General features: G+C 41.7%; 1 protein-coding gene across 8 annotated transcripts in view; it reads left to right on the top strand.

Annotated features, from left to right (window-relative positions):
• The window catches only part of HDAC4 (histone deacetylase 4), a 428143-nt gene that overhangs the window by 242612 nt on the left and 159335 nt on the right, over positions 1-26196 (top strand). For all 8 annotated transcript variants that reach the window (XM_050969402.1, XM_050969401.1, XM_050969399.1 and 5 more), the window contains 2 exons: positions 2688-2838; positions 13049-13169. In XM_050969402.1, the coding sequence (XP_050825359.1) occupies positions 2688-2838; positions 13049-13169 (272 nt within the window). The remainder of the gene's footprint in view (positions 1-2687; positions 2839-13048; positions 13170-26196) is intronic.

Raw genomic sequence — 26196 nt, 5'->3', positions numbered from 1 at the left:
AAGTCTCAACTATCGCCAGGGTCTACTAAGGGTTTTAAAAGTCAACAGTGCCAACTTAAAATCAATCTGCTAGTTTATAAGCTGCCAAGGTAAAGAATGCAAGGTGGGCGTAATGTGATTATGGTAACTCAAGCCAATGAGTAAACGTGTTCCTGTACTCTGAGTAATCTGCAGCATAATAATATACGTAACTGAACTACGCAGAACATTCCATCTCGACACATAGGATGCACGTGAAATCTGGAAGCATTGTAGGAATGATGATAACCCATATATTTAGGTGGAACTTCTTTTTTTGAAGAGTTCTAATATCTCCAGGATTTGCAGTGGGAACTTGAAATTTGGCAGGAGACTAGTACTGTTATGAGGAAGGTGCCTTTTTGTGGCCCCATGAAAAACCATTCTCATATAGCCAAGTTATTTGCTACTAAACACTGTCATTTCTCATCTGTTTTTTTGCTCGGTGCAGCTTTCTCCTGGCTTGCCATTATAACACTGAACTTTGTTAGCACTGTGCATTCACCCACCCTAGTGTGCTAGCGTACTAAATAGATTCTCATCCTACTGCCGACATACCCATGTCCCATGAAAATACCATTTGGCCTAGGAGATGGTGCTCTGGGCTGGGACTTTGTATGTGATGGTGGGCAAATCACTTAAATCAAACTTTCACAAATGGTCACTAATTGTGTGTTCTTCATCTTCTAGCTGTCTACATTTAAACCCCTGATTTTCAGAAGTGTTAAGCACTCACAGTGATAAATGAAATCAGTGGGAGCTGTGGATGTCAGACCCTCTGGAGTAAGGCTATGTGGTATGGAATGCAGGGATTCAGGAGGCCCTCAGTGCTAATGCTGGCTTTGCTATCTGATATGTCTACACCGATTAAAAAAAACTCCGCGGCTGGACAGTGCCAGCCAGCTCTGGCTCTGCCTGCAAGGCTTTCAAACCGGTATAGACTTTCAGACTCAGGCTGCAAAACTGTGTGCTCTGAACATGTCTCTGGAACTGGTTGTAAATGCAGGGACTAGGGGATTGTTTGGCAAGTTGTGTATGTGTTAGAGGAGCCCGTCAGTAGAAGGCATGAGAAGCAGTTGTGAGCAGAGACAGAGATCCTTGGGCATAGACCTGACTGGAAGGGCAGACTTGGAAACCAACAATAAGAAACCGCCTGCTCTTGTTTGTTTCTACTGTGCAGGGAAAACAGTGTACAGTCTTTGTAACTAAACAGGAGTGCGCCAAATAATACACCTGACCTCATCTCATCTCTCTCCTCATTGAAACAGCCTGGCAAGGCCCTGGATATTCGCTAACCACTTGAGCCAAAGGGGCAACAGTACTTAAATATTACTTACCGTCCTCCCTCACAGGGGAGTTATGAAGATTAATTATGTAATATCTGTACAGTACTTTGAACATGTGAAGGGCCATTTAAAAACACTAAATACTCTGAAAAATCACATCTTGGTATCTCAAGATGGGCACCCAAAATTAGTGGAGATTTTTGCAGATTTTGGTCTTCATCTCCCTGAATCTCAGTTCTTCTTTTGTCAAAGCTCTATCTACCTCTGAGGGGTGTGGCCAGGATGAGTTTGAATTCATTGGGCTCAGACAACTTTTATTCTGGCACTTTACTAATTTGTGAGGGTCTCATTTTGTAACCTCAAAAACATTTTCTTAATATAGTCGTGATTATTTTGGTTATAATAATTTTCTTATAAAGCATTTCAGTTGATCAAGAATATATACAAATGCACGTTAGTTTAAAATGCACAATGGCTAGACAGTACTAAACTAGGCAGTTTTTTCACCAGTGCAATTACATTGATGTTGGTTATCCTTGTGCAAGCCTGTAATGTAGATGTGCACACCCATAATGCAGATGTGCTGCACCAGCACAAAACTGGGCTTTCATCAGTGCATGTTACTTAAGTATGCACTGATGTAAGCTAAATTTTGTACCAGTAGTGGTTTGTTGGTTTGATTTACCTAAACATACTAGGGCCTCCCTTAAGAAATGTTTATTCATGTATCCTTAGGGCATGGTTCCAAAAGGAAATGTTTAAAAATGATTGTGACAACCTGACACAAGTGAGAACCTGCTGCAGTGCCTGAAATTGACCAGTCTGTGAGCACAGTTGTTTTAGCCTCGTGTGGATGGTGGTGCAGATGCATGCCACACCATTGGGAAATCCAGGAGCTTTTGAGACTGGCTTAGACGAAAATGCCTTTCTGGAGTTCTGGTGGCTCTGATCATTGTCCATCCTTCCATGTAGAACCAACTGTGGATTGAGGAGCATAGCCCCACCCCTTTTGGAGAAGTTAGTGCTATTTAAACAATAGGTCCACGTGCTCACTAAGTACAGGGGCTCTGACTGTAACCAGCTCCTACACAGGGCCACAGAGGGTAAGCCAGGTACAAGATGTACCACATCTCCGAAGAGGTTAGCCATAACTTAGCATGTGCTCTCTCTCTTAAATTTGGAATGAGGATGAGTGGAGTGACCTGCCCTCCTAATGCAAGAACCATTTGCACAAGGAGACATGCTCTTTCATTGTTTTGTTAAATGTATTAAAACGCATCAGCGTCAAGTTATAACAGTTCCTATTTGGTGCATTGTGATATGAAGGCTTTGGGTGGTCAGGCTGTGTGCATTCACTTCTTTTTTCCTTTCACGTCTCAACAGCAGCAACAGGAAATGCTAGCAATGAAACATCAGCAGGAACTCTTGGAGCACCAGAGAAAGTTGGAGCAACATCGACAGGAACAGGAGCTGGAGAAGCAGCATAGAGAACAGAAACTACAACAGCTAAAAAACAAAGAGAAAGGAAAAGAAAGTAAGTAACAGCAAGATAGCTTTTCAGTGATGGAATTTACAGTAGGTGGATAGAAGCCATGGGCACTCGTAACTCTGTTTTACACTGTGGTTGTACAAAGGTAGTTTACAATGCTTAGGAAACATCTGTAGTTCTCTGCATACGGAGACTTGTTGCATGAAATTCTCATGTTAACTGTGAGAAGAGATTAAGGATAAAGAAAAGATGAAACTGTATCTGAGCCCTCAATTTTGTTTTTTATATATGTACAATAAAGTATCTTAATTCTGAAAGTATTTCTTTATACCTTACACAGTATGGTTTGCTCTTGTGTATGTGGTAGTACCCAAGGAAAAGTGTGCAACAAGATGCAGTAAAATTATCATCACATAAGAATGGCATGGTGGGTCAGATCTACGATCCATCTAGCCCAGTATCTTGTCTTCTGACAGAGGAAATGAAGAGAACAGGGAAATTGACTGTTCCATCCCCTGTCGTCCAGTCCAGCTTCTGGCAGTCAGATGTTTAGGGACATGCATAGCATGGGGTTGCATCTCTGACCAGGTTGGCTAATAGCCATTGATGGACCTATTTTCCGTTTGATTCTCTCCTGATTCTTTTTTGAACCCAATTACACTTTTGGCCTTCATTTCTCCTGGCAATGATTTCCACAGGTTAACTGAATGTTGGGTGAAGTACTTCGTTTGTTTGTTTTAAATCTGCTGCCTATTAATTTCATTGGGTGACTTTTGCTTCTTGTTTTACATAAAGGAGAAAATACTCACTTTCTCCACACTTCTCATGATTTTATAGACCTCTATCACATCTCCTCTTAGTCGATGTCTTTTCCACGCTGAACAGTCCCAGTTTTTTTATTCTCTCCTCATATGGAAGCTGTTCCATACCACTAATAATTTTTGTTGCCCTTCTCTGTACTTTTTCCGATTCTGATGTATCTTTTTTGAGGCAGGGAGCCAGAACTGCATAAAGTATTCAAGGTGTGGATGTACCATGGATTTATATAGTAGCATTATATTTTCTGTCTTATCTACCCTTTACTAATGGTTCCTACGTTCTGTTAATGTTTTTGACTGCCACTGCAGACTGAGTGGATGGTTTCAGAGAAATAATGACTCCATGGTCTGTCTCTTGAGTGGTAACAGCTCATTTGGCCCCCATCATTTTGTAGATGTAGTTGGAATTGTTTTCAAGAGTGCATTACTTTGTATTTGCATTAGGACCACACAAATTCCCCATCAGACATTTCAGTTGCTCATTCTGATCCTTATTGCACATGAATTTGAAGCACGTGAGGGGTGTTCAGTTAGCAGCATTGAAGGTTGAACTCCATTAACCCCAGATCTCACAAGCAGGCTCCCCTCCCAATGTGTCTCAGTCCTGCCCTGGAGAGACCACCTTTAGTGCTTAAAGCAGGAACAGGCAAATTTTTTGGCTTGAGGGCCACATCGAGTTTCATAAATTGTATGGAGGGCCTGTTAGGGGAGAGGGTTGTGGCCCGGCCTCCACCTCCTATCTGCTCCTCCCACCTGGACTCTTGCTCCATCCAACCTCTCCGTTTCCTGATTGCCCCCCACCTAGACCGCTGCCCCATCCACACACCTCTTCTCCCTGTCCCCTGACTGTCCCCAGACCCCTGCTGCCCCATTCAACCCCTCCTCTCATTCCTGATGGCCCCCCCGGGACCCTTGCCCCATCCAACCACCCCTTCTCTGGGGTTGGGAAGCGGAACCCTGGGAAAAGGCAGGGCTGGGTGGTGGAGGAGGCTGGACCTGAGATAGGGAGAAGGGATAGCTCAGTGCTTTAAGCATTGGCCTGCTAAACCCAGGGTTGAGAGTTCAATCCTTGAAGGAGCCATTTAGGGATCTCAGGCAGAAATCTGTCTGGGGATTGGTCCTGCTTTGGCAGGAGGTTGGACTAGATGACCACCTGAGGTCCCTTCCAACCCTGACATTCTACGATTATCCCTACAAAAGTTTTAATTTATGGGGGAGGGATAGCTCAGTGGTTTGACCATTGGCCTGCTAAACTCAGGGTTGTGAGTTCAATCCTTGAGGGGGCCATTTAGGGAACTGGGGTAAAAATCTGTCTGGAGATTGGTCCTGCTTTGAGCAGGGGGTTGGACTAGATGACCTCCTGAGGTCCCTTCCAACCCTGATATTCTATGATTCTCCCTGTCCCCTGATTGCCCCCGGAACCCCTGCCCCTGACTGCCCCCTGCCGCCTCATCCAAGCTTCTCTCCTTCCTGACTGCCCGCGCCCGGGACCCCTGCCTCCATTCAACCCCGTTACCACCATCCACACCCCTGCCAACCACCCCGAACTCCCCTGCCCTCTATCCCACCTTCCCGCTCCCTGTCCCCTTACCGCATTGCCTAGAGCACCGCTGGCTGGCAGCGCTACAGCTTCTCCGCCAGGCCACACTGCCGCCACCACCACACGGCTCAGAGCACCGGGTCAGGCCGGGCTCTGCAGCTGTGCTGCCCCAGGAGCTCACAGCCCTGCTGCCCCGAACATTGTGCCAGCAGCAGAGCGAGCGAACTGTGGCTGCGGGGGAGGAAGGACAGCAGGGGAGGGGCCAGGGGCTGCTAACCTCCTGGGTCAGGAGCTCAAGCACCGGGCAGGATGGTACTGTGGGCTGGATGTGGCCCACGGGCTGTAGTTTGCCTACCCCTGGCTTAAAGGGTACTTGAGGTACTCCATTCAGTCAGCAGCTTCTCTGAGACAGCCAGCAGGGGTGCTGTTTGTAGAGGTAGTTTTCACAGTGTAAACATTTGTCCACTAGAAGCTTCACTGACTCACCAACTCGTTCCTTATAGGGTGCTGATGAGCTTGCAAGTAACTGTCGGGACAGCCTGTTACAGATTTGAACTAGTGACTAAGCTATGCAAGGGGTCCAATTACCAACCCTCCTGAGACTGCCATTTCCCACCTCCTTACCTGATTGGAAAAACATTGAGCAAAGTAGTATGTTTTCTTGGTGGCCGGAGCTAGACAATAATTTGGAGAGTCTTCCAGTTGCTAGGAAGTGCTGTTTTCTGCATGACGGAATTACAAAGATCAAAACATTGTGAACCCTTATAGAGATACCAATATACTGTTTTAAAAAAAAGAAAGAGAGACAAATAAGTTGCATGTGATGGTTCAGAAAACCCTTTAGAAGAGTTTCCCATTGTCTTCTAAATTCTCTAGGGATTTTCCATCAGGAAAATGAGACAAGGAAAGGAAGTGAGAGGTGGAAGAGGCAGAGTGAGTGGATAGGGGAGACTTATGGGGGACCAGATAAGATATGTGAGGTGGACATGCAAGGGCTTTTCCAGAAACACAATGCCTTTCAGGATCTGCCAGGACTAGGAGATTAAGTTTTGTCTGCTTTTTTCCTAGAATCTGATTTCCCCCACCATAAGCCCCCTCATTATAAGGGTAGGCAGTAAATCTAATCCCCATTCAAAGTGAAGGAGGCTGTAGATTTGGTAAATGCCTCAATAAAACACTTTTGTTTAAGGTCAGAGCTATTTTAGATGAGCTGGTATGACTAAAGCAAAAGAGTCAGAATTTACCATTAAGAAATTGGGTAGTTTGGTGCTGCTGATGAGTGGGTGAAGATGATTTTCCATGTAGGATCAATCCTGTGGTTTAACCACAAGGATGTGTGCTGTTGGCTGCCATATGAGATGATACTTTCCCTTTTCTTAGCGTTTTTAGTGTAAATCCTAAGTAATGACAATAATCTTTTACCATGTGGAAACTAAATATTACATCTTCCCTCTCCATTGTTAGCTCAGATCAATTGATGATGATATATATGCTTTGTTCTATCTGTTCTTCCTGTAAAATGTGTATTGTTTTGTTTTTATTTTAAGTTTTTTTTAAAAAAAATCAATAAAACAGACTGGCTACAAAACACTCAAAGGATCTGAAGAATATTTTTGAAAGAAATTCAGATAAGTGCAGAAGAAAGACTAGAACCGTGGGATGTTATGTTGTAATCATGGAAACAGTCTTCCTCTTTATTTTTCAATACTTTTATTTAAAAGGCAGGATAGTGTTTGTATAATCAGTGCAGCTAAACATTTTAGAACACTTAAAATATTTTTCTTACATCCTAACATTTTGCTAAACTTAATTCAGCTACAGTTATCCTAAGCTAGAAAATAAGGAGGAAATACTAGATACAAGAAAAGTCTACCCTCCCCCACCCATGAATATGAGACCAAATACACTGTGTAGTATTTCGTAAGAGACAACACAAACAGATTTCACTTAACGTAATAATGGCATCTCCCTTCTTTCTCATCTCAGGATACCAAAACTGCCGAATGTGACTTGAAATATGCTGTCATGATGCATTTGGACCAAAAATATAACTTCCACAACAACAATATAAAAGGAAAATGTTTAGCAAACAAAGTAGACTACGTTAAATTTTCTTAACTTGTAAGTTCTTACCATATAACAAGCAGTAGCATCAGCAGCAGAGAGCTGGACCTTGCCTGTCGTCATCCTACCTTCCCACCATTATCAGTAGGACCTAGAACCAGTTCTAAGCACTGCGCCCAGCCAGCCACACCTGGCCCCATAATCTGCTGCTAATCCAGGCGTTCCAGGCATGGAATTTCAAAGTCCATTGCTACTGCAGAGACTTTCACAGTCCTCCTCAGCACAAGTTACCTTTGGCACACTGCCTTTTCTTAGCCCTTCTGCTGTCACAGCTTGCAGTCCTTCTATCTCTGAACTGTGGCACTGTAGTTGTGATGTATCAGGGGGTAGCCTTGTTAGTCTGTATCCGCAGAAACAACAAAGAGTCCGGTGTCACCTTAAAGACTGACAGATTTATTTGGGCATAAGCTTTCATAGGTAAAAAACTGAAGAAGTGAGAAGAGTGAAGAAAACTTATGCCCAAATAAATCTGTTAGTCTTTAAGGTGCCACCGGACTCCTTGTTGTTACAGTAGTTGTGGCAACCCTAGTTAGTCTAAGCTATAATTAAGTATATTAATGAGCTGATTTGTCCTGTTAATTCCCTTTTAGCCTGCCACTCTATCCGGTTGTCTGCCTTATTTGCACCATATCCGTATGATCTCTCCCATGATGCTGACTGCATTCACTCCTGTTTCAGCACCTCTGCACGTTTTTCCTGTCGTTATTTCCTATCTTTTCAGAGCTCTCTCCTCTCCACCATGCCATCTCTACTCCCCCACACCTCTGCTCAGTTTCCCATGTGCAGTTTGTAATAAAACCGTATTCCACCTCTGGATTCTCTTTCTGAGTCCGTGCCTATGCCAACCTTGCTCGAACTCAGGCTCTAGTCTCATTTTTACCCTCTGCAGAACCTGTTCTTACCACAACTTCTATCCCTCAGTCTTTATAAACCAGTCTAATTCTTATATTCCCGCTCCCTTCTTCCTGTCTCCCATTCCCTCTACAATACCCTATCTCAAATTAAAACACCACCACTTATAGTCTCTTATCTTTTTTCCTTTTATTTCTTTGCAGTCACTGAAACCTAGTTTCCCCCCTTCTCACACTACTACTACATGTACAATGACTGCTCCTCCTCCTTCTACCTAGGAGGCCACGGTGGTATTTGGGCTCCTACTCTCCAGCTCCTACTGTCCCCTGGTCTTCCCTTGTTTTGTTGGAGGACCTCTAGGAGGCCTCAGCTGTGGATTGTGAAGCTGTCTCTGTCTTTAATTGAAGAGTTAGAGCAGTGGTCCCCAACCTTTTCCGGGTGGCAGGTGCCAGACAACGAGCCACCGAAGACCATGGCCAGCGGACAAGCATCCGTCAAAACGGCACCGAGAAGGAGCAATGTCATGAAGCATCACTGCCTAAATAGTGTCATCAAGAGGTGTCGCTGCCGAAATGCCTCCGAAAATCAGCGGCATTTCGGCCACAACGCCTTTTGGGGTACTTCCAGACTACCCGTCGTATCAGCGGGTAGCGATCGATTTTTTTGGGGATCGATATATCGCGTCTCATCTAGACGTGATATATCGATCCCCGAACGCGCTCCCATTGACTCCGGAACTCCACCGGAGCAAGCAGCGGTAGCGGAGTCGGCACGGGGAGCCGCGGACGTCGATCCTGTGCCGTCAGGACCCAAGGTAAATCGATCTAAGATACTTGGACTTCAGCTACGCTATTCACGTAGCTGAAGTTGCGTATCTTGGATCGATACCCCCCCCCCCCCCTGCCCTTGTAGACCAGCCCTAGGTGACGTCGCTTTTCGGCAGCATTTCGGCAGATGCTTGTCTGCCAGCCAGTATATGGGCTCACGTATATGCCCTGGCAGGCGCCATGGCACCTGCAGGCACCGCGTTGGGGACCACTGGGTTAGAGGCTTTTAGTCTAACCAAGATGGAGTTTCTCCTAAGCATTTCTCAGGCATGTGAGTCAAATAGCTGTTAGCAAAATCAGTTTTAGATGCTGTGTGGAAGTGCAATTGATGGTTATATAGCATCTTTTAGGAAAAATGTGGGTAAATAAGACCTGAAGTTTTAACATAACAGAGATCCATTTAAGTGGAGAGAGGGAGGAGAGGAAGAGGGCTAATAAATGTTCAGGCCTTTTTATATCATAGAAGAACAAAAAAAAGGGACACCTTTAATTTAAACTAATCATACAATAGAACCTTGTCAGTCCATCCATGGCTAATTTTCACACACAATAAGAACCCTTTCTCCCAGCTTCTTGGTACAGATTAATAGCAGGGTTAATGTGTTAGATGTCATATTCCCAAGGCTACTGCTTTTTAACAAAATACACTACACTTCAGCCTTTTCTGGAACATTCTGAAGTAGTACAAAGCACCTTTTTGGAAGTATTAGCCTTGCTTTTGTGTTGTTCACTAACCTGCTAATTTGCAAAGTTCTGCAGACACAGTGTTCCCACCGTCCTCCATATGCACACTAGTAAGATTTTGCTGTAACTAGCTTATATTTTTAGTTTCTTGTAGGGATTCTTGGATCCAATACAATTACATAACCCCCTATTATTATTACAATTAGGGTAGCATTTAATGGCTTCAGTAAAGGATTGAGGCCTCATTTTGCTAGGCAGTAGACAAACACAGAAAGACTGTCCCTGTCCCCAAAAGTTTACATAGTGTGACCCTGGCCACTTGGGAACAGCAGAGTAGTGTTGTTTTTTTTGTTAAGATGGACCATGGCCTGACTTAGTATGCAGATATACCTATCTCATAGAACTGGAAGGGACTCTGAAAAGTCATCAAGTCCAGCCCCCTGCCTTCACTAGCAGGACCAAGTACTGTTTGTTGTTGTGTTTCGCCCCCTATCTCTAAGTGGCCCCTTGAAAGATTGAACTCACAATCTTGGGTTTAGCAGGCTAATGCTCAAACCACTGAGCTATCCCTCTCCCCTAACAGCAGAGTAGTAGAAGGGAGATATACTGGCCACTGGATAAGCAGTTTTCTGTTCCCTGAGTGACCAGAGCAGGGGCTGCTCCAGGCTAATGAAAACACCTGACTCTAATTAACCTGCTAAGAGTCAAGTGAGGCTGTTAAGCACCTGACTCTAATTAAGGCCCCTCCGATGCTATAAAGGGCTCACTCCAGTCAGGCCAGGGGGAGCCAGAGAAGAGGAAGTGTGTGTGAGGAACTGGGAGCAAGAGGCGTGCAAGAAGCTGAGAGTGAGTAGGCATACTGCTGGAGGACTGAGAAGTACAAGCGTTATCAGACACCAGGAGGAAGGTCCTGTGGTGAGGATAAAGAAGGTGTTGTGAGGAGACCATGGGGAAGTAGCTCAGGGAGTTGTAGCTGTCACGCAACTGTACCAGGAGGCACTCTAGACAGCTGCAGTCCACAGGGCCGTGGGCTGGAGCCCGGAGTAGAAGGCGGGCCCGGGTTCCCCCCAGTCCTTTCAACTCCTGATCAAACACAGGAGGAATTGACCTGGACTGTGGCTCCTACCAGAGAGGAAGGTCTCTGGGCTGTTTCCCAACCCACAGGGTGAATCTGTGAGGAGAGCAAATCCGCCAATAAGCGCAGGACCCACCAGGGTAGAGGAGGAACTTTGTCACAGTAGTGATCCTCTAGTGAGGACTTCTGCACCAGTGTGGCAGTTCACTGACTTCAGTGGAACCACAGTGGGTTCTGCCCCAGTCGCCTTGATACAGCATTGGGACTATGAGTCAGGGACTGTCTTTTTGCTCCATTTGTATAGCGCCTAGCACAATGGTATCCTGAGCCATGGCTGGGGGTCTTACGTGCTGTGATAACACCAAGAATAAGTATAATAGACAATAAACGAGGGAATGTTGAGGTGATATTAATGGATATGTCCTGTTAGCTATTTGCCTTTTTACTAATTTTAGTTTTAAAACTTGTCTGTTTTAGTTTGCCCCTTATCTTTGACATGCCATTATCTGCTGTACCTAGAGAACAGAAAACGTTTTAATTCACATGAAAGTGACACTTAGATGTGTTAAATTGATACAGGGAGGATAATTAATCAGTTTTCACATCTGTGTATTTACCCATTTCCTGAAGTGTAGGATAGAAATCTGAATGGAACTGATGGATGTGCAGACGAATTCTGGATGCTTTCCCACAGTAACAGAATGGTGGGAGTTCCAGTTCAAACCCTCTGGAGTCAGGCTCCAATTCTGCCAGAGGTAACATTGGAGAATGGTGGAGGGTGAAGCCAGGCTCGTTTTCTGTCTGTCTCCCCAGAACTGGACAGAGAATGGAAGGCCTTTAGTTTTTGTTTCTCCTTTGATATGTATGTAGTGCCTTTCAGCGCGCGCTCTCACTCACACTCACACACACACTTATTGCCGGTGGAGGTTTTGTAAACCCTATGAGCTACACATATTTGGCTTGATGCTTCTAAATACTGTCATCTTTAACCAGAGCCACCATAACCTAGCCACATTTGATTATTTTGAAGATGTTAGTGATTAAACATGAGAATTGTTTGGCGAGACAGTATTTTTAAAGATGTGTGGTCTTATTAGTCGCTCTCTGTTACTTCTCACCTTCTCCATCATTGTACTATATTACTTCCTACAAGCCTCCCTCATTTGAACTACCTCTTTGGATCATTGCCCAATCTACTTTATCTAGAAGTAACAAGAAATACTGTTTTCCCCCCAAAAAACAAATTTCTAAGATTTTATCACTCCCTATAAAATATTGAGCAATGCTGCACCTTCAAAAAGTGCTGAGCAAATAACTTTGAGGGCTTTTTCTTCACGGACAAATGAAAAGTTTTCTTCAACCTATCTGGTGGCATCAAAATGTTAAGTATAACAAGTAAAAGCTGGTGCTCATATTGGCTGACTTTTCTACCCATGACTTGACAGTGTGTATTTCTGTCCAGATGACTTTCTTGCATTCCAGATGTTATCCCTTTGGATGATTGGCTTACACTGTGGTTTAGATGAGCCCCCATATACTACTTGCTGTGATTACCAAAATGTCTCTGTGTTACTCCTTCAGAAATGCTCTCTGAGAATCAGTTCTGCCAACTGAAGGATAATTTTAATCCATCATCATAGTAAAATAGACTGGTCTCTATTGTGGAGTAGATAATTGTTAGAAATTACACAGTTGACATTTTAACTCTACACTTTGAAATTTCAGATATTTTTTAAAATGCTAGATTTTCTATTTGAAGAAATGGATTGCAGACTTGTAACTGAATTGGAATATTGTGTAGGTCTTATTGTACACAGATACATTGAACAAAGAGATCCTTATTTGCAAGATTTCTCAAGACAAAGTCTACATATGAGATATTCATCTCATTCCCCTTGTGCTTGCAGATGTGACATTTTAAAAACTTGATGATGCCCAAGACCCCTTATCCTAAATACCTTTGATTAAAAGAAAGCTGGAATACCTAGTACAAGTGCTTTATTATACATGTATTTTTGTGCAAGTACAAAAATCCTCTTCAGAAACCTTTTTTTAGGAAAATGAGAAATCTCTGATTATATCTCCCTTTTCAGACATAGATTGCAATTATGTACAAGTCCAGATAGTAAAGAGGAGTTCTTCATTGAAGCCTCTTTGTCTTTTTTTCTTTGAAATAAGCTTTTACGTTGATTGGAGAGCCAAAGATTTAGCTCTCAATCTTTTCAAATATTTTCTTTGTTGCTTTGTGAATGAAAGTTGCAAGTTTTAATTAACTGCTGCTTTCATCAAATGAAGTTGGTTAAATAACCTCTCTCTTTATTTTTGGGTGTTTCAGGTGCAGTGGCAAGCACAGAAGTAAAAATGAAATTACAGGAGTTTGTCTTAAATAAAAAGAAAGCTTTGGCACACCGGAATCTCAACCATTGCATTTCCAATGATCCCCGCTTCTGGTATGGGTAAGTGGTACTGGGCTTATCATGATTCAGCCGATGCCACCTTTGTTCACAATTGCTGGAGGGCTGAAGGAAATGCATTTAAAGGGTGAACAGTATCTTACAAATAAAGGTGTTGCAAAGTAATTAGTTAAATTGTAACATAACTAGATCAACATTTGTAGTGGGTGTGAGAGGAATAATCTGATAGCCCATTAATTATATTCTTAATTTACGTGTGGATGAAGATCCTTTCCCTATAACAGTTCAATTCAAGCACTGTTATGTGTAATGATGTAAGGATGAGGTCTGTAATGTAAGGGTCTATAATGATGTTTCCAGTAGCAGAGGATTTTGATGTTCTTTTCTTTAATCTATGATCACTCAAAGTTGATTGTTCTGTGTAGTTGTACTTACAGATCAATCTCTACTAGACATCTACAGTTCCTTAATTCAGCATATGATACTAGAAAATCAGGACTCTAGTGTAATGGGAAGATTACTGTTGCATTTCACTGGATTGTCACTCAAGTTATTTTTATTAAAATGTTTAAAGTTTACTCCTCATGTTACACTCTGACACTACAGGTATGTATCCAATCAAAAATTAAAGGATTTGGCTCTTAAAATTAATCCATTAAAAGTACCAAATGCGCCTTATTTACATCCCCAATCAGGCAGAAGCCTGAAGAAAATGTTGCCTGAAAGTCAACAGAGTCTGGTAGTGGTGGACCAAATGTGGAAAGGAATTCTGGAGCTGAAGGCCATATACTGAAAATGCCTAACTGTTGACCCGTGGGCATTCAAAACAGGCCCTGTGAGCGAGGCTGTGCCGGCAGACCTCAGCTGCCACAGTGGCACACACAAAAGAAAGATTTCTCAAGGAGATACAACTCAGCCTGTATAGAGCAGTGATTGGTATTTATTATTTTTATTTTTTTATAAGGAAGCAGACAATGAGAAGCACAAAATGGTGAATGACTTACAGCTTGTCTTGGGAGGGCTGGAGCCATAGCTATTTTCTTCCCAAGGTCCCGTTCTTTGTATATGAAAGGATTTTCAGGATACTACTAATGAGGGAAGATGAAAATAAACGTGCTTTATTGTGGTGGGTGTGGGCTGCTTGGATACATTTCTCAGTAATATTTCCCATATGCTAGTGACCTGAACATTGTGGTCCCAACAGTTACTCGGCACCACTTCTCTGAAAGGAGGAGGGGAAACCACTTCTGTGTGCTTTCCAGCCATCTGACCAGAGTTCACAGTAGAATGTAAAGAATAAATCACACAAATACCTTTCAGTCAGCAGTACCACAGGCTGCTGACGTATCTCAAAGAATTCGCTTGAACACCTGAATATTAGCCATTGCAGGGAGAAAATCCTTGATGGAGAAATTTAGAGGGGAAAAGAGGCATTAGTGATACCATAAATGTCAGGAAAAGATTTCTTAAGCAACGGCCTAATCACCACTTTTTCAAAAGATGCTTGCATTCTGCCTTTATTTCAGGAGGGATGTCTGTGAGTGAAACTAGTTGAAACTCTGAGATGGCTTTGTCCCTCCAGAAACAGCTGGATTTGGCTATTCCCGTCTGTTCATTTGTATCCAAAATGAAGATGATAAACTCGCCATAGTGAGAAATATTAGACCCTGTTTCCGGGTGATGATAGCCAAACTTCAGTGTTCCCGCACTGGAACATTTCTGCTGACTGAGACTTCCTAGACAATAGTGCAAAGGAGGAGAAAATGCTAACAATACCATCCTCGCACCATTCTCATTCATCCTCCCACTCTGTGACAGAATGAAATTCACCTAGCTCCAAGCTTTTTCACCTTTCCGTAGTAGTAACTCAGAAAGAAACATCACCTGATCCCTTTTACTGGTTGCACACCAACAATATACCATTAGCTCAGTCTCTCAGACTAAACTTGTGTTTGTGCATGTACAGGGGAAATGTTTGGGATCAGGACTGAAGTGGAAGCATATATGTGTGTGTGTGGAGGGGGACCAGTATGGGTGCAGATGAGTGTAGACATCCAGAGTTGGAAAAAACTGGCATATATGCTCTGACTGCTTTGTGCTGCTCCAGAGTGGAGTGCTGCTCCAGAGTGTACTGCTTAATCTGGCCTTACAAGTGTATTTTTTAAAACTAAGAGTGGTATTATATATATTAAAATCCTTAAAAATATCACATTCTATCACAAAATTATATTCTTTTCAGTGTCTGTCTTAGTGATCGGAAATTTTAAAAACCCAAACATTTCCCAATAAAAACTACATTAAACTTGAGTTAAAGTTGAGTTCATATCAGAAATGTATCAGTAAAAACATTACAGGGATGTTGTAAGTATGCCAGAAACAATTGTTATAAACTCAAGAATCTGAGAGTTTAACCCTTAACTTAAAAGAAATCCAAACACATTGAAGAATGGAAATGCACAATTAAGGCACTTAAAAAAAATCTTAACTCTACTTCATAGTGACATGATGGGGTGAGGGGAGAAAAAAATCAAATGTGTCTTTAAAAATAAGTTACAAGCTAATCATGATTGTATGGTTATTGCGTGGTATCGGTATGGGCTTATCTGTATGCTAAAGTCGTGTGGGTGATTTATGTGGAGACTGCTAAATGAATAATCAGGGAATTTTTTTTTAATGAATCTGAATTTGAAACTGGAGGCATAATGGCCTGGTGTGCATGTGTTTTCAGTCCTGACCGGAAATGTGCCTACCTATATACATTTTGTCTGTGCCCATGCTGTTACTTTCTCCTTTTCTCTCACATAATTGATTTTCTAGTATTCTCTTCAATTACAAGAATCATGAGACATTTTGGAATTATGCTAAGAACACTTGAGCGCTGTAAACAGCAATATTCTCAGTTTCCTATTAGCTTAAAATGCCTTAATTTCATTATGGAAAAGTTGCATTAGGGCAGTTACAGAATCAAAAATAAAAAGTGAACATTTTAATTCCAAGAGTTTAGCTCACTTTGAACCTGTGGCCTGAGGAAGGTTTGATGTATAATTTTAAATCCATCCATCCCCTCCCATCCCATCTGTTACAAAAGTAAATTCCGTTACAAAAGTTATAAAATGTCTGAGAGGGAAGTCAATCCCTTTGTGTCTGTATATGTGTATACACGTATGTGTGTGTATCAATTAAGGGTGCTGATTTGTTTTTATAAATCAGCACCTCAATTGATTTATAGATCAGCAAATTAAATCTAGTCTAAAGTGTCACTTCAAAGGGCTGTGGTAATGCAGCATGTTAGTGAACAAGTGGTTTTGTCCTTTGATACAGCAAATGCTGACAACTCACTGAATTCTTCAAATCGTTCTGAAGTACAGAACACAGATAGTCTAGTGAAATACATTGATGTTTTAAATTTCTGAAATTTCAAATCCTCTCTGTGATCTTCTTTGCCAGTCCAGGTGTTGCCATCAGATACAGTACACACAAACATTGTGGTGATGTCATCCCATTACCTATGTATTTAAGGGGGTTGCCAACTTCGAGTTCAGTTGCTCATGTCTGCAAAAAGTGGAGAGATCATTCTGTACCCTGCTGACATAGGGTACTAAAGAGGGGGTAGGGGAAGGGCTGGAGGCCCCTGAAATTCTTCTAGGACTGAGATCTCAAATTTTGTGGCTATCCCCATTTGTTTGCTCCACAGAGTTACCAACAGTCTTCAGACTACCAGTTACTCCCTCCAGCAGGCTGCCAGCTCAAGGGACTTGGCCTGTCTGAGTCTCACAGTTCCCCAGGGTGGCACCCCTGAGGCTGACACTGGGACACCCACACCAGACTGCTCAGGCCATTGCTAGGTATCCTGCCACTCATGGGGATCATGAAGAGGAAATGGGGGGCAAGGCGATGTCAGCCTGAGACATATCAACACCTAGGGCATCTAGGCAAGACAAGGCAAAAGCCCCCTTCCATTGGGATCAGATTCTATTTAATTTAGGACAGTTAGACCGTGAGTTATAAAGTGTCAGACTGTAAATATGTAGTGTATGATCCAGTACATTCACAAAAGCAAGTAAACCAAAAATAACGGCCGCCACCCCACATATGCTTTTAATTAACCAGTAATTTTAAACCAGCCTTCCAGATCCTGAGATTCCAGAACTCATCTCAGGTATCTAGTTATGTTCACGTGATAAGAAAATACTGAATCATTTACAAAATGGCTAAAGTGTACTCCTTTAACTTACTCTAGCTGTAAGCTGCAAAAAAGTACCTTTATAGTTCTTTGATATGATATTGAATACTAGAGATGAGCATAAGGTCAGTCTTGTTAATTAGAATCAGTTTATAAATTCTCTTATAAATCCATGACAAGATTTAACTAATGTGTGGTACAGTGGTTGTTTATCAGTTAGTAATGGGTGACTGGGACTACCTAGGGAGATGATAATTTAATAGAGCTAGTCAGGAAAAGTTAAATATTTTCTGTAATTGTTTTTCAGTTGAAAAACTTTGTGTTTTTTGGAAAAAATGTTTCATATGAAGAATTGATTAGCACTAGTGCTTAACAAGTAGCCAGAGTTTGTGTGATACGTGTTGCTAAGTTGGTTCTTCTAGGTTTTAGTAAAGAAACCAACATTAAATGTATAATTAAGCTTCATAGTGGAAGATCGGGGGAGGTCCCTGATGACTGGAAAAAGGCTAATGTAGTGCCCATCTTTAAAAAAAGGGAAGGAGGAGGATCCAGGGAATTACAGGCCAGTTAGCCTCACCCAATGCCTGGAAAAATAATGGAGCAGGTCCTCAAGGAATCAATTCTGAAGCACTTAGAAGAGAGGAAAGTGATCAGGAACAGTCAGCATGGATTCACCAAGGGCATGTCATGCCTGGCTAACCTAATTGCCTTCTATGACGAGATAACTGGCTCTGTGGATGAGGGGAAAGCAGTGGACGTGTTAGTCCTTGACTTTAGCAAAACTTTTGATACGGTCTCCCACAGTATTCTTGCCAGCAAGTTAAAGAAGTATGGGCTGTAAGGTGGATAGAAAGCTGGCTAGATTGTCAGGCTCAACAGGTAGTGATCAGTGGCTCTATGTCTAGCTGGCAGCCTGTATCAAGTGGAGTACCCCAAGGGTCGGTCCTGGGGCTGGTTTTGTTCAATATCTTCATTAATGATCTGGAGGGTGGTGTGGACTGCACTCTCAGCAGATTTGCAGATGACACTAAACTGGGAGGAGTGGTAGATACGCTGGAGGGTAGGGATAGGATACAGAGGGACCTAGACAAATTAGAGGATTGGACCAAAAGAAATCTGATGAGGTTCAACAAGGACAAGTGCAGAGTCCTGCACTGAGGACAGAAGAATCTCATGCACTGCTGCAGACTAGGAACTGAGTGGCTAGACAGCAGTTCTGCAGAAAAGGACCTAGGGATTACAGTGAACAAGAAGCTGGATATGAGTCAACAGTGCGCCCTTGTTGCCAAGAAGGCTAATGACATTTTGGGCTGTATAAGTAGGGGCATTGCCAGCAGATTTAGGGACGTGATCATTCCCCTCTGTTTGACATTGGTGAGGCCTCATCTGGAGTACTGTGTCCAGTTTTGGACCCCGCACTACAAAGAGGATGTGGAAAAATTAGAGTCCAGTGGAGAGCAACAAAAATTATTAGAGGGCTGAAGCACATAATTTATGAGGAGAGGCTGAGGGAATTGGAATTGTTTAATCTGCAGAAGAGGAGAATGAGGTGGGATTTGATAGCTTCTTTCAACTACCTGAAAGGGTTCCAAAGAGGATGGATCTAGACTGTTCTCAGTGGTAGCAGATGACAGAACAAGGAGTAATAGTCTCAAGTTGCAGTGGGGGAGGTTTAGGTTGGATATTAGGAAAAAAAAATTTCACTAGGAGGGTGGTAAAGCACTGGAATGGGTTACCTAGGGAGGTGGTGGAATCTCCTTCCTTAGAGGTTTTTAAGGTCAGGCTTGACAAAGCCCTAACTGGGATGATTTAGTTGGGAATTGGTCCTGCTTTGAGCAGGGGGTTGGACTAGATGACCTCCTGAGGTGACTTCTTGCCCTGATATTCTGTGATTGATTGGGAGCTGTTTGTTGTAAGTGGGATAGGAGAGAGCAGCAGTGTTACTCACTGTCTTTCTAGAAGAGGCTGGAAGCTAGTAGCAGCACTGATTATCCCCAGTAATCCAGCCTCTTAATGGCAAAAGGGCTATCACATGGTTAAAAAAATTAATCTAAATTAATCACGAGATTAAAAAAAATTGTGATTTAATCAGTTTTATTCACTGTTAATAGAATACCATTTATTTAAATATTTTTACATGTTTCTACATTTTCAAATGTATTGATTTCAGTTACAACACAGAATATAAGGTATACAGTGCTCATTATATATTTATTACAAATATTTGCAATGTAAAAAAGTTAAAAGAAACTGTATTTTTCAGTTCACCTCATACAAGTACTGTAGTGCAATCTATTGTGAAAGTGAAACTTACAAATCGTGTGTGTTTTTGTTACATAACTGCACTCAAAAACAAAACAATGTAACACTTTAGAGTCTACTCCATCCTACTTCTTGTTCAGCTAATTGCCAAGACAGCCAAGTTTCTTTACATTTACGGGAGATAGTACTGCCCACTTCTTATTTACAGTTTCACCTGAAGGCGAGAACAGGTGTTCTCATGGCACTATTGTAGCTGGCGTTACAAGGTATTTACGTGCCAGGTATGCTAAACATTCGTATGCCCCTTCGTGCTTCAATCACCGTTCCAGAGGAGATGCTTCCATGCTGATGACGGGCTCAAGCAGGTAGCAGTGTGAACGGATGCAGGTTCAGTTTCATCATCTGAGTCAGATGCCACCAACAGAATAGGGATTTTCTTTTTTTGTAGTTCAGGTTCTGTAGTTTGTAAATGAGTGTTGCTGTTTTAAGACTTGTGACAGCATATTACGCACCACATCCCTCTCAGATTTTGGAAGGCACTTCAGATTCTTAAACCTTGGGTTGTGTGCTGTAGCTACCCTAGAAATCTCATTCTGGTACCTTATTTGCGTTTTGTCAGGTCTGCAATGAAAGTGTTCTTAAATCGAATAACATATGCTCAATCGTCATTCAGGACTGCCATAACATGAAATATATGGCAGAATGGGTGTACAATCACAGAGCAGAAGACATACAGTTCTCCCCCAAGAAGGTCAATCATTTAATTAATGCATTATTTTTTTAATGAGTATTATGAGCATGGAAGTATTCTGTGTTGTAATTGAAATCAATATATTTGAAAATGTAAAAAAAAATCAAAATATTCATAATTTAAATTGTTCTATTGTTTAACATTGTGATTAAGCATCATTTTAATCGCAATTAATTTTTAATAGTTTTTGTTTTGAGTTAATTGTGATTAATTAACAGCCCTAGCAAATAAATGTTCATTCTTACTCGCAGGACGTTTTTTAAAAAGAGAGCCCTTTGTTGATGCCTCAGTCAGAAGGCTAACTTTTCAGTTTCCATTCTTTCGGAAGGGAAGCGGAAGACCTTTTAAATTAACAAATTACTGGCACGTGTATGTATACAATCACATAGGCTACCAAGTCACTTATTTAGATACTTAGGTGTAGGCATACTCTTGACATGAAGTAATCAGTAGTAACTATGTGTAATACACAAAATTAATGCTAACAGAAAAGAAGTATGACATCTGTTCTCTGAACAGTCAAGCCAATTAAAGGGTAACAGATTCCAGAATAGACACAAAATTGACACACCTCCAGACAATCACTTACTTCATTCTCTTTAAGGTTTATTGGGATCCAGTATTTTAATACAGAAGGCATTGCTCTGAAAAGTAAATCTGTAAAAACGGCATTATGGGATTTCATGTTTGTGTGTCAGTAACTTCAATATCAAATGTGTGCAGTTTACAGGGGAACTTGTTTCCTTTGCTCTAGTTTCAAACTCCACCTAGGATATGAAATGCAAACGAGCTCCTCTTGCTTTTTTGCAATGTGTAATAAAGGTTGAATTCTGCTTCTAGTTGTGTGCATACCACCACTTGTTTCCAGATTGTCATGAGTGAACCCTGTGGAATCTTGTTGCCTTCAAAGGGATTTCAAATATGTTAGAATTTTGTTGATGCACAAGAAGAAATTGACTCCAGCTCTCCCTGTCAGCTTTGTGGCTCTGCAGGGCTAACTGGAATAAAAAGCTGCCACCATTTGTTATTTTGGTCACTAACATAAATAGATATGATTCTGAATACACACAGGCAAAACATCTGCTGATTGCGAAGGGCCCAGTTTTACACAGTGGCTTTTCAGAGTACAGCTGTACACTAAAGCAGGGGTAGGCAACCTGTGGCACTGGTGCCGAAGGCAGCAAGCGAGCTGATTTTCAGTGACACTCACATTACCTGGGTCCTGGCCACAGGTCCGGGGGGTTCTGCATTTTACTTTAATTTTAAATGAAGCTTCTTAAACATTTTAAAACCCTTATTTACTTTACATACAACAATAGTTTAGTTATATATTATAGACTTATAGAAAGAGACCTTCTACAAACGTTAACATGTATTACTGGCACACGAAACCTTAAATTAGAGTGACTAAATGGAGACTCAGCACACCACTTCTGAAAGGTTGCTGTGTTGTACAGACAAAACACACAGGATCTTTTCAGGGGGCAAGACAAAGATACCACATTTAATATGATAACAATTTGATTTATGACTAATAACTAATATCTTAATTCTTATACGCACACATTATACCTCATACCTATACACAAACATCCATCAGATGTTCTGCAGCTGCTGCATAGTTACCAGTCCTGAAGATAACTTAAGTTCATAGCTTGATTTTGTAGCTTGGGTTCGTAGCTTGTGGCGGCTAACTGGCCAGGAAAGCCGGGCACAAGGACAAGCTGGATCTCTGTTGGGCAGGCACCCATGTCCTTCCATGTTGGCAGCAGAATGTTACCCAGAGTCTCTCATCTCACCCTTCTTTTTTATAGGCTTTTAGTTTGGATTCAAAGTCTATAGGTCTTGCTGTGTCACGCTGCCTCTGGGTTTGGATTGATCACCCATCAATTGCAGGCGTGACTTTCAGCCTTGAACCTGGCTTTGATCTTCCTTCTGTTGTTCTGTTGTTCTCTTCTTTTTAGGGTGGATGCTTCTTACTTTGTTTAGGGCTGTTGTCTAGGTCTTCAGCCGTTGGTATTTGAACTTTATCTCATCAGGACAGGCTGGGGCTGGAGGTTGATTCCATCATCCATACATACCTCATTCACACATCTAAACTAAACTAATAAGATTACTGCAAGGTTTGCAAAAATGAAGGTTGGAGGAAGCTTTTACAAAATGGAGTGAGTGTTTTAAAATGGGGTTTGAATTACAATATGCAACAGAAGTTACAGTGTAGGCAAGTGTAGTGTGGATGGTGAACAGAAGTTACATTAATAAATTAAAAACAATTTCATTTATCAGTTCTACAGCTGACCGCTGCACTAAAGGATCTATTAAATGAAGGAGAGAAGCTATCAGTTCTTCAAAGCTGTAACTCTCAATAATATTCCTTAGTCAAGAGGTTCTTATGGAATACATATTTAGATTGAATTTACATGCAACCAATGTTTTCATGCCATTTTGTAAACTCTTTTACTTTCATATTTCACATTCATTCTCAACTATTTAAAAGTCCTTTCCGTACTATAATTGTCAGCTTGTGGTAATAAAGCGTAACACAACTACTTTCAAAATTTGTCATATTGTTGCCCACTGTATAACTTCTAAAACTAATTTGACAGTCATAATTCTGTAGGGGTCTAAACATGCTAAAAATGTTGGTTCATCTGGTTTCATTGTAATGGGACAGGGCACTGTAGGCTTAGTGGCAGAACTGTTAAATTTTCTGAGGGAGTTCTCAATCACCTTTCTTGTTGGAATTGAGTTGTGAGAGTGGCTGCTTCTCAAAAAAGGAAAAAAACATGGAAGTTTACTATGAATGCATCTGTGTTTAAGTTAATAAGTGAGTTTCTAGGTAGATGGACTTACGATGACATTGATTGAGATTAATCAAATGTACACAGATGCATACATTCTGTGTATGCGTGAGATTCCATTACAGATACATGAATTGAATGAATGTACATTCAAACATAAGTGCCATGTGTGTATCATACATAAAGTTACTGTGCAAACCTGTGGGAAGTATCACAACAGTTCAAATAATATGTTTGTGTATTTGGAGACATGCATGATCAGAAATGCTCATGAATTTACTTCACTGTGCAATTTTAGATGTTTCAAGGTGTGATCAGTTACCAGACTTCTGAAATTCTTGTAAGAGTGTGGATGTATATATTCCATAGTGCCATACGTAGGGCTGTCGCATCTTAGATCCCAGTCCTACAAACAGTTATGGTGTATAAATGTTTGGAGTATTCAGGACTTCCTTTGTTCCGTGATTGAGAAATCCAAAGCACATCTAAACTCATATTTGGAGTTAGTGTACATTCTCTAACAACGTGGTGAAAACAGTTTAACCTGACATGACTCTGTACTTTAAGCCACAATAAGGTAAACTGTTTTTTGTATGGACAAGAGCAAAGAGTGGTTTTCTACATAGTGTGTCCTGGTGGATTGAGGCTTCTTGGTAGTAAACTTCACTTTGGGGCATCTGGACTTCTTGTTTGTGAAATATGTTTCTGTGCAAATTGTTTGACAGCTGCATTGCTTAACTTATAAATTGCTAAAAGGATTTATTTTGTTAAATTCTCCAGACTATTAATATTGAAAATCTGGAGATTTCCAAAATTGTATCCTGGTCAGACTGCAAAATCAGCCTATAAATTTCACACAAATCAATTGACAAACATGATACACATCAGATTCATCCAGCATACATGCAGAAGGCTTGGGGAAATAATTAATTGAATATCTTTAACAAATTTGGCATAATTTACACCCAACAGCCTTCTGAAACAAAACACAAAGCCAACAAAATAAAACAAATAAAAACAAAACTGTAAATTACCAGTTTTTGGGATTGATTCTGAAAGATATTGAACAATTTGGCTCCAACCTTGCAAAATACTCAAGTACTTTTCTCAGTCAAGGCCTAAGTATGTGCTTAAAGCAATCTCGAGGACACCAGCTATCCAGCACTGCTGCTGTTAGTAAAGTCTACAGATGGTGGCTAATGTTTTTCTTCTAATTTTACTGTCATATTTATTCTCCAGTTTGGGTTCCAGTTCAACAAAGAACCGTCGGTGGGAGAAGTGATAACTAACTCAGCCTTTGAGCAGAGTGCTTAAGCATATTCTTAACTTTAAGAATCTGAGTAGTCCCACGAAGTAAGACCCCAATTCAGCATAGTACTTAAGCATACGCTTAAAGTTGCGCACCTGGTTAAAAACCTTGCTGAACTTGGGCTTTATTTTCTGGGACTATTCCCATGCTTAAAGATTTGCATGTGCTTAGTTGCCTTGCAATATCAATGCCTGAGTTCTTAAATTTTCTCTTCAGTGTAGTTTCAGATGGATGTCTAGGAAAAAGGAAACTGGAACGATGCAAAAAGTCATTAGAATATAAATAAGAAAAAGGACCGAGATTCTTCTTCGACTAGTGTCCATGTGGGTGTCTCACTTCAGGTATGCATGCACACTGTGCCTTTGATCAGATATTTTTGATAGCAGTGCCTGTTTGGCTCACGGATGCACCTTACACATCCTTGTGCCCCATACCGAGACTATATATGAATGCGAGCGTGAACCATTCTCAGTTTCTTCTCAGTTGCCATCGGCCAGTTTAGTGTGTGCCTGTCCTCTCTCTAGAGTTAAAATAGCGTATAGTGTTAATTCATGGGTGGTTTTGGGTTACTTAATTGTATCTGGGATGCTGACTTTAAAGGATGCCTCTCCTGTAGAAAAGTGGTGCCCATCAGCAATGGGCATTCTCAGTGTATTTGTTGCTTGGAAGACTCGCATATCCCCAACAAGTGCAAGATTTCCACTTCTTTTAAGGGAAAATTCTGTGAAAACAGAAATTAAGTATAGACTACTAATGATGAGCATGCCTTAAAACCATCTTTGGACCTAGGTACAGAGAATCTTTCTGTTACAGGGACTCTATACCTCTGTAAGTGCTCTGTCTGTGTCAAGATCACTGTCACCAAGAGCTTCCATGATGAAGACTGCGGAGACCTCAGCCTCCTAACCTTCTCCATGAGGGAGGTACCTATAACCACTACTGCAGTACTGAGGGTTTCCCACTCAAAGACTAAGGAAGGAGATTAGAGGAGCACAGTAGAAACTTCCTTCTCAGAGGATTCGGTCACCAGAGACCTCAGGCCCCAAAAGGATTGCTAATGAGGCTCTGAGCACTTGGGATACAGTGAAGCATTTCAAGACTTCAGTGAAGTTCCATATTTCGGTGGTAAAGGGCATGGTACCGAAGACTGCTGTCAACAGAGCCCATTATAGTAAGAGTCTGGCATCATAGGAATCTGTGGTATCCTCTCTGCCATAATCAATGTCTCAGATGAAGACATCGAGAACAACCTTGGTGCCCATTCCAAAATCTGTTGTGCTCCTGGTACCACGTTACCCTAAAAGATCTCCTGTTACCGAAAGAGCCAGTGTGTCCCCTCCTTGCAACATCTAGACATCTCTCCGTATTGAGATCTGCTTGGTCACTGACCACACATGTTGTAGTGAGACCTACCACTTCCCCAACTTCTACTATTCAGGAAGTAGGGTTGTCACCTCCTGTACAATATGTGGAAGAGTGTTCAGACTCAGAGCTTTTGGCTCAAAGTGCTCCAGTTTACTCGAGGAGATGTTATTCTCCTCCTCATATGCCAGGCAGGCAAGATACATGACCTCTGCTTGTTGATACTTGAGACAACCACCGATGGGTATCTTCCCCCATGCCTTCTAGTCCTTCTCATTAGCCTTATTGGGACCCATGGGCAGTGTACCACCAGCAGTTTTGAGGGGTCCCGATTCAGTTTCATAAGAAACATAAAAGAGCTCTTTCTCCAGCGCGGTCTACCTCTCCCCTCCACTCTGAAT

The sequence above is a fragment of the Gopherus flavomarginatus genome, chromosome 10 (assembly GCF_025201925.1).
Source record: "Gopherus flavomarginatus isolate rGopFla2 chromosome 10, rGopFla2.mat.asm, whole genome shotgun sequence".
Lineage (NCBI taxonomy): Eukaryota > Metazoa > Chordata > Testudines > Testudinidae > Gopherus > Gopherus flavomarginatus.
Note: the sequence above shows the minus strand (reverse complement) of the source record. Positions and strands in the feature narration are given on the sequence as shown.